The sequence below is a fragment of the Camarhynchus parvulus genome, chromosome 26, assembly GCF_901933205.1.
Source record: "Camarhynchus parvulus chromosome 26, STF_HiC, whole genome shotgun sequence".
NCBI lineage: Eukaryota > Metazoa > Chordata > Aves > Passeriformes > Thraupidae > Camarhynchus > Camarhynchus parvulus.
Window position 1 is genome coordinate 6,306,377 of NC_044596.1, and position 14,914 is coordinate 6,321,290.

A 14,914-nucleotide genomic window follows, 5' to 3' on the forward strand; every position below is an offset into this window, starting at 1 on the left:
CCAGAGCTGGCAGAGGAGAGCAGGGCCCTCCTGCCCTGAGCTGGGCACGGAGCCCCACAAATGGGAATGGGAACTGTCTGAGGTGCAGAGGATCTGTCCGAGCCGTGCCCACAGGTCCAGGCAGCTCCCATTGCCCAGGCCACGTCCCCATGGACAAACAGCACCTTTCCCATGGCACAGAGGCTCCAGGGGCTGCCCTATTCCAGAGGAAATGGAATGGCTGAGGAACCTGAGTGCTGAGAGCCGTTCTGGTTCTAATTCTGCTTCTGGCAGGGCAGGAGGAGCCTTGGTCCATTGAGATACACGTGGAGAGCTCTCTCCTCCAGCATGGAGTGCTGAGAGCTCCTGGGGGCTCTGGGAAGGGTGGAGGCATCTGGCCAGATGGCTCTCATTGCAGGGCTGGAATCGAAATAATTAATTCATAGTATGGTGTTTGGGCCCTTGCTGTGTCCCAGGGGAAAGGCTGCAAGTCCTTCACCTGGGGGTTGTTTTTTCCAGCTGTGATGCACACAGAGATGAGGGGCTCTGTGTCCTGCAGAGCCTTCAGCTCCTCTCTGATTCCCCAGGGCTGCCAAGATGTGTCACATCGAATTGTCCCGTGAAATCTCATCATGGCAAAGGACCCGAACCCTGCTGGGGACAACCCCTGGGGTGGGGACACCGGGAATGCTCCCCTGGAGGGGCTGCAGGGGGACAGGCGGTTCTGGGGGCATTCCAGCACTCAGAGCCCGATGGAGCCCGCCTGGGGCAGGGTGCAGGGAGGAAGGAGCAGGTTTGGCTGTTTGAGGCACCTTATCCCAGCCATCTCGGAGAGATTTACAGCTGCCATAAAACCCCTGCTGAAGGACGACTTCTGCTCGACTTTCCTGGCAATGCAGCTTATCTCCAGAGAATTTCCCAATACTCTGGAGCTGCAAATAGAATGTTTCTCCCATTTCTCTCAGGAATAAATAATAATTTCTCTGCTATTTGCCTCTTTCAGGCGTGAATTCCGTGCAAAGCTCCGACCATGCTGCTAACAGCATCGCACCCACCACACCTTTGCAAAGCAGGTGAGCAGCACACAGAGAGTCCCCTCTTGAACGATGTCAAATGCAGAGGAGCCAGTCTCTCCTTTTCCGAGCAGAGCTCCATTCAGGGCACAGGAAACCCAGCACAAAGCCGGCCCTGAACGGTTTCCACACCATTAGCATGAGCACATGCAGATCAGGCAGCTGCAGCATAAACGCCTGGCTGGCTGCCCTGCGTGTGAGCCCCGCCATTGTCTGGAGCAGAAAGAGCCCAGAGGAGGGGGCAGCTCTGAGCAGGTACCTGGGGCGCGCTGCAGAACGGTGTGGGTTGGAAGGCACCTTAAACACGCCCTAATTCCAGCCCCCTGCCCTGGGCACCTTCCGCTGCCCCCAGCCCTGTCCGGCCCGGCCTTGGCACCGCCAGGGATCCACAGCTGCTCCGGGCACCTGTGCCAGGGCCTCGCTCCCTCACAGGGAGAATTTCTTCCCAATATCCCGTCTAACGCTGCTCTCTCCCAGTTTAAAGCCCCTGCCCCTGTCCTGGCACTGCACAAACACAAAACACTCCCGAGGGCAGCCAGCCGTGCTTCCCTCTCCTCCTGCCCCGCAGCAGCCCAAGAAGCCCCATCTCACTGCCAGAAGAATAAGCTGTGAAATGGTTTTGGAAATCAAGGCTCTTTAATTACAGCACATTCGGGAGCCTTCTGGAGGCCATCTGGCCGGGAGAGCAGGGTGTGGGCTCCGGGAAGGGAAAGCCCCGGGAGCAGCAGCAGCTCCTGCTAAAGCGCTCCATTAACGCTAAGAGCTAAATCCTCTCTTGCCATTAGGCCATATGGGCCGGAGCAGCACCCATCCCTCCCAGGCTGTGCAGGGTGCCTGGGAGCCCGGGGGTGCTGCTCACCCAGCCCTCGGCTGAGGCTCAGCAGAGATTTCCATCAGTCCCAGCGCCCAGGCTGCCCCTGCCATCGCTGCCCTGCCAGGCAGGCTCATGGGGAGCCTCCTCCTCCCGTTATTGTCCCGAGTCCGGGATCAGCCACTCCTGTCAGCCATGCAGAACGCAGCCAGGGCCTCCTCAGACACTGCCGCCGCGCTAATTAGCTGGGCTTCACACTTAATAACGGAGAACAATTTCGTGGCAGTTTCACGAAGGAAAAAAAGAGGAGCAAAAGCCATTATAATTTCAGGAAAAGTCCCTGGAGAAGTGAAATGGTAATTCACAAATCCAACTCTGATCTATTAGCAGATCCTGCTCTGGAGACTAAATTAGGGAGGATGTCTGGCTTGGGTGATATTCTTCATTATTTGAATGTCTATAAAGAATATTTATTAAATATTTTTTTCCCTTAAGAACTTTGAGATGCAGCTGCATTTTCTTGCTATTTCCAAGCGTTTGAAGCCTAGCCCACACAGGATTTGTCACTGCAAACACCCTGCAAAATCCTATTTTAATGCAAAGCTGCTCCTCTCTCTGGAAAACTCCTCTTTGGTGACCCTCTGGAAAGGAGAGGGGAGGTAACAAACAGGACGAACTACTGATAGAAGAGGAGGAAAACAAAATGCTTCCCAAGCAGCCTTTCAGCATTCAGAGGGCCGGGGCAGGGGGAAGCAGCAGCCTGGAGCCCACGAGGAGGAAGGACAAAGCTTGCTCAGGTTCCTGCAGCAGTGCTGAGCGCGGGTGCTGCCCTGCTCCTCTCCTTGTATGGGCACAAGCAGGGCCTGCCTTGTGCCTATATTTAATTTGCAAAGCAGAAAAAGAATTCTGCCCGCACGCCTGTGCTGCACCAGCCTCCCCGCCTCGGGAAGCTCCAGCAGGAGCAGAGCTGGGTGTTTGAAATAAAGAATGGCCCTGTTCTCACACAGGCCCCTCCTCAGCTGGAGCGAGTGCAGCAGGTTTGGGAGCAGCCCTGCTGCACACCCAGAGCACCGGCCGGGGCTCCGGGCTCAGGGAACGGGGCTGCAGGGCCCGCAGCAGGCTCTGTGCTCCCCGGGGCCCTGTTCCCCTCTCCAGCCAGCTCTGGGGCCCTTCCCTTGGCAGCAGCTTCTCCCCCAGACCCCAAACCCCCGCCCCTGTCACTGCTGGGGGGCAGCAGGGCTGGGGAGGCTGCAGAAGCCCTGGAGGCTCAGGCTCACTCTGCAGCAGTGCTGGCACCATGCAGGGAGCTGTGCCATGATTTACAACCCCTCCTGCAATGGAAACTCTTCTGGTGCCCCCCACACTGCCCAGCCCCAGCTGGGAACAGCCAGGGAATCCCCAGAGTGAGAGAACACAGCCAGGGTGTCCCAGAGCAGAGTGAGACAATCCCACTTTATTGGAAACTCTTGGAGAGTCGGACACGGAAGAACTTGGTTCTGTCACAGCAGGGTTTGTACAACAGCAACAGGGAACACAACAGGAGATGGGGCACTGAACTTTGCACCTGGGTGAAAATCCAACAATGAACTTGAGCAGTGTTGTACCGGGAACAATCCACAGGGACAAGGGGAGAGGGGCAAAGCCCCCGAGACCCCCAGGCCACAAATGCCCTGTAAGGAGCCCTGTGCCCCTGGTCTCACTGGCAGGGGAGGGAGAGATGCTGGCAGGGCACCAGGGACACAGTTTAAGGGGAAACCCCCCCAAAGCTGGGGGTCTCCCCCCACTCAGCAATTGTTCAAGTCTTATAAATTCAAACTTATTTCTTTCCATTTAAATAACAAGTGCTTCAGGTACAAGGCTTGGGATGCCTGGCTTGTAACCCAGTTTCAAGTGCACACAAGCAGGAATAGATTTTTTTAACAAAACTATATATATATTTATATATATATATATTTGCACACTCATACACACACATGCACACTGTGGATTTTGTGCTGCACCATTGAGCTGGAGATGATGGAATGGGCCTGGCACCAGGAGCTGCTCACCTGTGGCACCACTCACCCTAAAGCTGCTAAAGATTTGCATTATTTTTGCCAATATTGGTCCCCAAAGGTCTCCCCACGTGGGGCTGCACCAGCTGCTGCTCAGGCAGTCCCTGAAGCTGTAGTTGTCCAGAAAATTCCATGTGCAGCACGTTCTGCAGGATCTTCTCTTGTCCCCGTGGAGAGCTCAGGGTCCCTGAGCAGGTGAGTGGCCTCCAGCTGGTGGTGGGTGTGGAGATGCTGGGCAGAGCAGGCTCACACCCAGACAGCCGTGTTGATGTCAAACCCTGCCTGGCTGTAGTCTCTGGGGTCGGGCACTTTCCTGGTGCCCGTTTTGGGGTGCTCACCACGGCTCTCTGCCCTTGGGCACCTCTCTGCTTTGCTGTGATGGTTCTGCAGGTTCCCGTGAAGGGGCAGGTAAAACGTCCCCTTGAGTTTGTTGATCTTTTTGGACCTCTTGGAGATCTGGGGCTGTTTGTCCTCAGGAGGGAGCCAGCAAGGCTTCTCCTTGAGCAGCCTGTCGCGGTCCGGCCGCACGCTCCGCAGGAACTTCTTGAAGATGTTGGCTGTGAGGGAGAACTTTCTGCAGAGCTCCTGGGACCTGCTCACGGACAGGGAGGCCTCGCCCTTCTCGCCCTTCTTGTCCAGCTTCGGGCAGGTCCAGCCAGTTGCCCACCAGGTCTGCGAAGATGTTGTCCCCCAGCACCAGCGGCTGCCGGTTCCTGCTCTGCGACATCAGGGACGAGGTCCAGTCGTGGCCATCGTCACAGCCCGGGCACTCCTGGCACGGTGGCCATGCCCCAGCTGTGCCCTGGCTGGGCTCCAGTGCCCGGGGCACCCAGCACGGTCCTTTAGGGGGGCACACACCCTCCCTGCAGAGGCTCTGCGAGGAGCAGGGGCTCTCTCGAGGCTGGTGGCTCTCTGGGGACGCAGCAGGCTGGCACAGGCTGGCTGGCTGTGGCACGGGACACGCCAGGGGCGGGGGGCAGTGTCCCTGGGTGTCCCCCGGCCGTGGCTCCTGCCCGGCCCCCGTGCTGCTCCGGCAGCAGCGGCGCTGCTCCGAGAGCTCCAGGTGCTCCAGGGCCGTCTGCACCTGCAGCAGCTTCAGCTCCTGCAGGGCGCCCATCATGCAGTTCATCTGCTCGTGCAGCCCGTCACCCACCTCCTTCATGGACAGCTGCGGGGGGAACAGCACAGCGGGTCAGTGTCCCCATGGGTCAGGGTCCCCAGCAGTGTCCCTATGGGTCAGGGTCCCCGGGGGTCAGGGTCCCCGGGGGTCATGGTCCCCAGCAATGTCCCCATGGGTCAGGGTCCCCATGGGCCAGGGTCCCCATGGGTCAGGGTCCCCAGCAGTGTCCCCATGGGTCAGGGTCTCCAGCAATGTCCCCAGCAGTGTCCCCAGGGCAGCAGAGCAGGGCTGAGCAGCTCTCTGGGCTATGCCCTCCCTCCTGACCGCCTCTGCCACCCATCCCACCTGCACTGCACCCACTTCAGCCAACAGCACTCTGATTCTCCTTAGATTTTTCTAGGAGTGTCCCTCTAGGATTAAGAGGAGCTGACAGAAGTGGATTGTTTGACCTGACAACAAAAATAAAGAGTTTGAGCTCCCATTAATTGCTTGGCAGAAGCCCAAGGTGCAGAACTATGAATGGTTTTGGCTGTTGCCAGTTTTAGAATATTCTTGTGCTTTCGAGTCCATTGTGCCCTGTCACCAGCTGAAATCAGGAGCCAGAACACAGCCTTGCTTCCTTACCTGAAGTGCTCAAGTAGATTAAAAATAAACCCCAGGAAGAATTAAATTGTTACTCCATAACCCATCTCCAGCTCTCAGTGCCCTCAGCACAGGCACCTCTCGCTAGAGGACAATCAAAGACGTTTCAATGCACTGGAAATTTTGCACAGAACAACCAACAAACTCCAGGATTACTTACAGTCAAGCAGGAATTCTTTGATTCCCAGGCTAGGACCTTTAGTAGCAGTTCTGCTTCATCCCTGAACCTCACTACAAAGATTGAACTTTCTACAGCAGGCTTAAAATAAGCAAGTTATTCTCCAGAGCTTCCCAACCGCCCCTTCTCTTTCGCTCCGCTGCTTTCTCTCTCTCATGCAGGATCTGGATCGCATTCCCAAAGCAGCACCAGGAAACAAACGGGCTCCACTTCCCCACAGCTGCCACTGAGTCATTTTTAGCAGGAGGGGAGTGGGAAGGGGCAGGAGGGAGGGACAGCGGGGCTGGCAGGGCCGTGTCACTCCGGCTGAGGTGGTTTGCAGAGATTACCCCGTCCAGGGAGGCTCCAGCCTACGCTGTCACCAGCACTTTAAGAAGCTCATCACCATTTTTTATACAGCAACAGATCTAAACATTAGGGTGAAAAAGGCCAGCTTTTTCTCTTATTCTTATGTTCAGCTTTACATTACCAAGCTTTATTTTCTACATCTCCTTCATTTTAACCAAGCTGGTGCAATTACTCGCTCTATTTCCATCTCTGTACGTGGAGCTGAGCAGCGAGGAAGAGCAGCCATCAGAGAATTGTGACAGCCCAGCTCTCTAAGGGGAAACTGCTCAACACTTTCTGTCCACAAATCCCATTTCAAACCCCAGAACCTAGAACTAAACTCCCCAGCAGGTTACAGTCATTTTTCAGAGCTTTTCTCTCAAGGAACTTGTTTATCACCCAGAATGAGCACACAGCTACAAAGACACAGAAAATCTGTGCTCAGCTTCCTGATTCCACTACCCAGAGCCTCCAGCTATGGCATTTCTTAACATCAGCAAATAGGTCCTGCTGCAGACGTGCAAATAACGTCCCAAGTGCAGCCTCACCGTGCCCCTGGTTCCCACTCCGAGCTGAGGCCAGCCTCAGGCAGAACTGCACCTTACCTCTCCAGATCTGCTCAGATGCTGCTCGTCCTAACCTTCCTTGCCTCATTAATGGCAGTCTGGTTTATCTGGGGCTTTGGAAAAAGCTGGATTTGGAGCCAGCCTGGCCCCTCATTGGCCATTCCCACCAAATCCCCTGGCGCAGTAATCGCGCCCTGGGGAGCGCGGGGTCCTGCCCTGGACCCGGCTCCTCCGACCCCCTGGCACCTGCCCCGCAATCCCCCCGGCCCCAGGGAGCTGCCCCCGGCCCCAGGGAGCTGCCCCGGGCTGGGGCAGCCCTGCAGGGCTCAGCCAGGCCAGCCCAGGGATCATTAACCCTTCCTGGGCAGGGTGGGCAGTGATGGGCTCGCTGCCCCTGAAGGAACGGACTGAGCCCAAAGGCAGCACCTCTCCTCCTGAACAAAGCACCTGGGGCTGCCAAAGCTGGGGCCGGCACCAGCCTGGGCAGCTGAACTGCTGCAGGAGAAGAGGGGATGTTCTCCTGTGGGGGAAGACTCTGCTGTGAATGAGAGTGGGGGTCCTGGGCTGAGCCCTGGCAGCACAGAGGAGAGGAGGCTCTGGTTCCCCTGGTTCCCCTGGTTCCCTGCCCTGGGAGGGGCAATCCCACCCTCCAGCCCCTCCAGCAAGGTGAACCCCACCAGCAGCAACTGAGCTCTCAACACCCTGAGACTTCCAACCCTGCTGGCAAACACTGCTGTGATTTCGGGTTGGGCAAGCTAAAAAATGAGGCAAACCAACCCCCTCTGCTTTATCTTTTGCTCCTCTTGGTATCTGCTCAGTCTTTCACAGAACTGGAGAGAGAGGGAAGCCCAGCCCAAAGTGAAGTCACTGCCTGGTGACCGAACAGCCTGCAGGGCTTGGATTCCATCCACCTGCAATTAAGAGCACCCACCTTGGAAAGAAAATTCTGGAGGGAAAATAAACCTTCCCCAGTGTCTAACTGCCAGCCTCTCCTCCGTGCCAAGATGTCAGCTCTCCCAAGTTCAGACTGGCTTCTCTGAGACTCTCCAGAAAAAGAACAATGTCCCAGAGAAGAGAGATCCCCTCCCTGGCAGAGGGTCAGCACTGAGCTGCTTGGTCTGTGAGAAGAAAAAGGGATTCTGCAAAAAATTCAGCAGATTGGGCTGGAAATCAAACGGATGCACTGCTGAGGTGATGGGCACTCCAGGCTGAAGGAACAGCCCTGGTAGCCTCACTGGCTCTGGGTCACACACTTCATGCAGAGGGAACTCAGATTTGTGTCCCCGGGTGTCTCACCTGAGACACTCAGCCCTTCAACAGAAGTGGGGGTTTGGCTTTTCTGCTTCAAAAAAAGCCCTCCTAGAACCATGACAACTTGTAGATATCCAAATCTAGCTCTAGAAACCAGTTAAAAATCAGATGCCTCAAATTAAATCTCATCATTCCTGAAACTTTTGCAATCCCTAAAAATTGGCATGAAAAATTTGATGTCTAATTCTGCACAAGCCAACTCATGCCTTGTAAAGCAAGACAAGTACTCACAGGGCTGTGCTCCCCTTCGGTGCCTGGGACTGGTGTGTGATGGGAGAGGCTCCTTTCTGCAGCATGAGGTATTACCTGGCTCAGCCCTTCTGGGCAGGTGGGACCCAGCTCTGCCTCAGTGCTCCTCCAAGGCCAAGCTCATTCACACTGCAGCCACCCCAAGCACTGAAAACTGAAGGGCAAAACTCAAAATTCCACTTTCAAATGATCATCAGGGCGTATTCAACATGGGGGGAACCAAACCAAAGCTGCCAGAGCTCATATGTAGAGGTGTTTTTGCACTGGCAATGCCCCATCCTGAGCAGCAAAGCACAACTGCTTTGGAAGCCACCCTGTCCATGATCTCCTCATCCCCAAACAGTAACTCACACTGCTTTCCACAGCTGGTACATCACTGATCTTCCACCACAGATTAACACAGGCCCAAGGAACCTCCTCCAGCAGTTACTGGCATTTCATCAACCTCAGCCCCAAACACCTGAGATCCACAAACAAGGGAGATTTTCCTTCCCCTTCCCAGGGAAATCAGTAACTTTTCCCAGCCCCTTTGGGAACTGATGTTCTCCTGTTACACCTCCCTTCTCTGAGCTCTCAGGACCAGTTCCAGCCCATCTCCTGCAGCCAGAGCTCTCTGCATTCCCAGCCCATGCCCAGCAGCTCTGTGCTGCTCATGGAAAGGAAAGCCCAGACAGCCCCTGAGCACAGAGCTGGGAAGAAGAGCCCCGAGTGTGTTTGTCACAACCAGGAGGAAGACAGATGTCCAGCTCTGAGGAAAAAGAAATGCACACAGCGGAAGTTATCGCTAAGAGGACAGGAAAGAACAAATGGCAAATAGTTCTTAATAATAGTTCTGATGGGCCACAGAGCCAGCACCAAACAATTGGTATTTAAAGCAGATGACATAAGAGAGACTGAAATTATTTTAGAACTGCTGAGCTGATCATATTGTTTCTGTGTTTCCCTTTGGGTCACTAACTGGATTAATCTCCTGCAAGCCTGCAGTTGTGGCTGGGCACGGCCTTGCTGCACACAGAGCTCACACAGAGCTCTCTCCAGCCCCTCGTTCCACCTTCCTTTTCCTTCCCCTGGAGCATGCCAAGGGGCTGCAGCTGTCTTTCAGCCCTTGCATTTTATCACAACAATTTCAAGTGTCTCTTTTACCTCTTCCCAGGGTAGGTGTGCATGAGGATGCTGACTGTGAGCTCACAGTTTATCTGAAAGAGGAAGGATGCTGAAACTGAACCAGAGACTCCCCCTCACAACAATTTCAACAGACCCTAAGCAGATGTTAACCATGACAGATGTGCTTCACATCACCCCATTGCCCACCTTCCTTCCCACTGCAAGGATATTGTTTGTGCTCCCCAGTCACACTCCCTATGTTTAAAGGCAAATCAGAAAAATCAATTCTCCTCAACCAGGATAAAAATGGGCCCAAAAATAACTCCAATCTTCAGATTTCACTCACAACCCAAGGCTAAGAGAGACCACAGGGCTCGATGGACAGCCTGGCCACCGAAGATGATGGTTAAGTGTCAGTTCTCAGCCCAGACCTGCTGTCCTGGGAATCTGCTCTTTAACATTCCTGATTATGTGAAACTGGGACTCTGAAAAAATCCACCCTCATCTTTAGGTGACTGCTCTGGAAATAACCCAGAGGACAAAGCTGTGACTGCCTTCTCTCCCCAGCTAAACATGACAGGACATCTGCTGCCAAGTCACTCCTCTGCACCTTTCCCTCAGAACACCCAGGAACGAGCTCTGTGACACCACCCACCCTCCTGCTCTGCCTCCAGCAGCCGGGGTGAGGTCACCCAAAAGGGACCTGCATCACTGGGAGCTGCCTGTTCCCACCTGGGAGCTGCAGAGCGGCACCGGACCCTCAGGGCTGTCACTTGTGCCAGGCACACCGCACAGCACCCGAGCTGCCCCTTCAGAGACAGCAGCACTGGAAACACAGCACATCCCTCGGAGCGCGACACAGTCACCGGAGTAGGAGCCCGTGTCAGACAAAGAGTAAAAATAATTGGCTGTATCTGCACTCGGACCGAATGTTCTATTCCTGCAGGATATTCATAGCAAGAAACATTGTCTACCAGGACATAAATTAATGTAAGAAGGGAGTCTGACTCTATCAAACTCAGTAATTCAATGCGTTTATGACAAATGTGCAGGAAGAACATTAAAGTTCCAGTCAGAGTGGTGGCTGAAATACTTTTCCTCCCAGAAGAAAGCAACAGAAAGCCCAGACATATCCTGGATTCATCTGCGAGACCAAAACACGCCAAGTAAAGTTACAAGCACAGCCAGGTCAGGTTGCAGGCACAGCTAAGGTGGCTGTGCCCCCTGGCCTGCTACAGCCACACAACCCCACGTGCCAGATGAATCTGCCCCACGCACTCAGCAGTCCCCAGACACAAAACAATGATATATTCCACCTGCAGAGAGCCCCAAGCCCCCGTCCCACAGTCCATGTGTGGTGCTGCTGCACATCAGTGCAACCTGTCCTGGCGTCTGAGGGTGCAGGCAGGCACTGCCATGTGCAGCACAGAAATGAACTCCTTTCTGCCAATTCCCCAGCCAGACAACTCCTGCTAAATCTGAGCCTTCAGCTGAGGTAACTCTGGGACAGTTCTGCTGTGCCCCAGGACAACGTTTGCAGATCCCAACTGCAGGCAAGGGCTCAGAGGATGGGGATTAATGGCAGCAATGGCACCCTCCCCAGCTCTGGGGCACATTTCACAAGTGCCAGGGAAGGACAGACGACAGGAGTGCAGAAGCACAGCCTATTCCACCACCAGAGCTGGAAACCAGCACGTTCCCACAAGCCACAGTGCATCCATCAATCCCCAGGGGCCTGCAGAGGAGAAAAGGTCTCAAGCATTTCCTGCAGCAGGGCTGAGCAGCAAAGAGCTGGCACAGCCCAGGGGCAAGGCTGCCCGGGCTGAGGGTGCCCTGCTCCCAGCGATGAATGGCTGTGTCAGCTGAGGCTCCCCAGCCGCTGCTGTGGAAGCTTCTGAATGGATTCCAATCAAAGGGACACCACACATGCCAGAAACGATCAGCTTACAATGGAAAACAGGCGGCTGCACCGGAGAGCTCTCCTCACTGACTGAAAGGGGTCAGATTGATCCTCGGCGCCCTGGCACAGCTTTCCCAGAGGAAATGGGAAGAGCAGGGCAGTGCCCCACTCGCTGCCTTGCCTGGCACAGCTTGCACAGGTGACACATGGGGGCCCACAGCAGCCCCAGCCAAGCACACCAGCAATTAAATGTGGTTTTAATAAACACAGCAAGGGAAAGGAAAAACAGAGCTGGAATCCTCCTGTCTCACGCTGCTGGGGGATTGAGTTGCACTGGAAGATAACCTTTCCTTGGGAGCTGGGAGCTGTGCCAACATCCACTATTTTCTGAGAAAATCCCCTCCTCAAAACTGGCCAGAAGTCTGGTTTGCCACACCAGAGGCTGCCTGCACTGAGACAAACTGAACTTCTGCTAATGGGACAGTCTCTAACCCTGCCATGCGGCACTGAGCAGCCCTAAATAGCCTGGCTCCTCACCAAGGGAAGTTCTGCAGAACCTCCCTGCACACCAGGGCTGCTCCCTGGCCACAGCACAGCCTGGTGCGCTCCCACAAGCACAGGGATGCTTGGGGCCGGACTGCCCTGTGCCCACTCCAGTGGCCAAAGCCATTCTCACGTTCCTGCCCATGTCCTGCGGCTGTGGAGCAGCCAAGGCTGGCAGGAGGTGCCCAGCAGCGAGGCAGAGGCAGGGCAGAGCTCCCCAGCCCAGCTCCCCCTGCCCGCGGGGCAGACGGGCCCAGCTGTCCCCCGGGCTGCTCGCTGCCCTTTACAGAAACACTTCTCTATTTTCATTCCAGGCTGCAGGGACAGAAGGGATTTTGACAAGCTGGAATTGCTCAGGACAGCACCGAGCTCCCACTGTCCCTGCAGCTGGCTCAGCCGGAGAGGGAGGAGGAGGAGGAGGAGGAGGAGGAGCAGGGCCCAGCTCTGTCCAGCTGCACCCTGCGGATGTCCCCAGAGCCGCTCACACCACGCTGGGATCACCCGTGTGAAAGGAAGTTCTGAACAACAAAAACCGGGCTGTGGGAGGGGAACCAATGGCACTGCTGAAAAGCAAATGTACAGAGACCCGGGCTGCTCCACCAACTGCCCCTTCCCAGGGTTTTAAGCCAAGCATACACAGATTTACGCCAGGCTAAGTAATGGTTTATTAATATAATAAAAACGGTTGCATTTTTACAATTAAAAAAATAAATTCCTGCATTATAGCAAGGACTGAACAAAGCCAGAATTTTCTCATTTAAAGTATTTTTTTCCTGGCTTTTGCATTAAGTGTGAGGGATCTCCCTTTCTGCTGAATATATTGACTCTTCAGAAGTTGTATTTTGCACTACAAAACAGGCATGCTTCAGACTCAGAGGTGCAATGTTTAGGCTCCTCTACAAAAATATTGCTCAGATAACAAAAGCGATTTGGTTAGAAGACAAAACACTGATTTAGGAACCTTATTGTTAGGATGTTCTTCTGGAAGCTATTCCTTCTCCCATCTCACCTCCCAGCTCAGATTTTCAAGGCCTGTCAGATTATTCTGTACATGTCCCAGTTGGCAGTTTGCATTTCATTCATCACACTCAGGGTACAGCACACCAGTGACTCCCATTCTCCTTTGTTTTAGTTTGTCTTTCACCTCCTGTGTTTGCTGGGGAAACACTGGGAACGCCAGCAGGTTCAATGTCACTGCTGCCACATTTATGGGGAGCAAAAGGCCGCTGCCCCAGCCCGTGTTTCACAAGACACCGGGATGTGGAGCAGCACGGGGCTCTCCAGCGCTGCACTGCCCTGGGCACAGCTGGAGCTTTGCCCGCTCCTCGGGGACAGGGTTACACTCGGAGTGCTTCCTGCAGTGCAGGCACGGCACAGGGAGCACGAACCCAGCCGAAATCACCTCCCTCCACTCCAAACCGGAGCTTCTCGCGCTCAGAAACTTCACCCACCCGTTCTCGCTCTGCCTTGTCTTCCCCTTTTGTTCTCATTATCTATTTATCAGGATAAGGCAGACTCCGAGCCAGACCCGCTGGAACCCTATTTTGGGAAGCACCAGTTCCTCCTGCCAGCCCCGCAGGCAGCCCCAGAGCCGCAGCGATCCCTCCGGGCTGCGGGACAAGCCCCAGCAAGCCCCGGCGCTGGGGTCAGCCCCGAACAGGAGCGGCAGGAGGGCGAAAACACCGCTCCTTTCTGACAAAGGCTTTCCTATTAAACAAGTATTTTCACAGGCTACCGGAGGTGCCAGCGCGCTCTCTTTAGAGCCTTTTGATTCCCAGAAAGTTGTTCCTATCCATCTCTGTGGCTGCTTCCCTGATTTCTGACCTGTGCCGGCAGCTTGTCCCTAAAGCCCCCGCACGCCCCCGCCGCGGCTTCTCTCCGATAGACAGACGGACCCCGACCCATAACCGGGACCTGCCCCGCTCACAGCATCGGGAGCAGCGGGACCCCGACCCACAACCGGGACCTGCCCCGCTCACAGCATCGGGAGCGGCGGGACCCCGACCCATAACCGGGACCTGCCCCGCTCACAGCATCGGGAGCGGCGGGACCCCCGACCCACAACCGGGACCTGCCTCTGCTCACGGGGATGGGGATGGCAGCGGCGGGACCCCGACCCATAACCGGGACCTGCCGCACTCACAGCATCGGGAGCGGCGGGACCCCCGACCCATAACTGGGACCTGCCCCCGATCACAGCACTGGGAGCGGCGGGACCCCGACCCATAACCGGGACCTGCCGCACTCACAGTGCTGGGAGCGCCAGGACCCCCGACCCACAACCGGGACCTGCCTCTGCTCACGGGCATGGGGATGGCAGCGGCGGGACCCCGACCCATAACCGGGACCTGCCGCACTCACAGCATCGGGAGCGGCGGGACCCCCGACCCACAACCGGGACCTGCCTCTGCTCACGGGCATGGGGATGGCAGCGGCGGGACCCCGACCCATAACCAGGACCTGCCTCGCTCACAGCGCTGGGAGCGGCGGCAGCGGCGGGACCCCGACCCCAGAGCCGCCCCGCGGGTGCCCCGACCCCCGGCCCTTACCAGCTCCTGCCGCAGGCGCCGCAGGTGCTGCTCCATGGCCCGGCTCGGCGCAGGGCCGCCGCGGGAGGGGAGGAGCGGGGGCTGTCCGGGGGCTGTCCGGGGGCTGTCCGGGGCTGTCCGAGGGCTGTCCGGGGCTGTCCGGTGTCCGGGGGGCGGCTTTGGGGGCTGTCCGGGGCTGTAGGGGCTGTCCGGGGCTGTCCGGTGTCCGGGGGCGGCTTTGGGGGCTGTCCGGGGCTGTCCAGGGGGCTGTCCGGGGCTGTAGGGGCTGTCCGGGGCTGTCCGGTGTCCGGGGGGCGGCTTTGGGGGGCTGTCCGGGGCTGTCCGGTGTCCGGGGGGCGGCTTTGGGGGCTGTCCGGGGCTGTAGGGGCTGTCCGGGGCTGTCCGGTGTCCGGCGCTGCCGGCGGGGCAGGGCGCGGGGCAGGCGCGCAGCGCGGCGGCGGCGGGGCCGCGTGTGCGGGCGGCGGGGCGGGGGCAGCCGCATCCCCCGGCCCGGCCCCGGCGGCCGCCG

General features: G+C 56.6%; 1 protein-coding gene across 1 annotated transcript; it reads right to left on the minus strand.

Annotated features, from left to right (window-relative positions):
• Window positions 1-3,296: 3,296 nt before the first annotated feature.
• INKA2 (inka box actin regulator 2) lies at window positions 3,297-14,511 on the minus strand. The gene is given in 3 exon segments (XM_030965800.1): window positions 3,297-4,556; window positions 4,558-5,085; window positions 14,407-14,511. Coding segments are annotated over 3 exon segments (957 nt in total). The 5' UTR covers window positions 14,443-14,511; the 3' UTR covers window positions 3,297-4,163.
• Window positions 14,512-14,914: the final 403 nt, after the last annotated feature.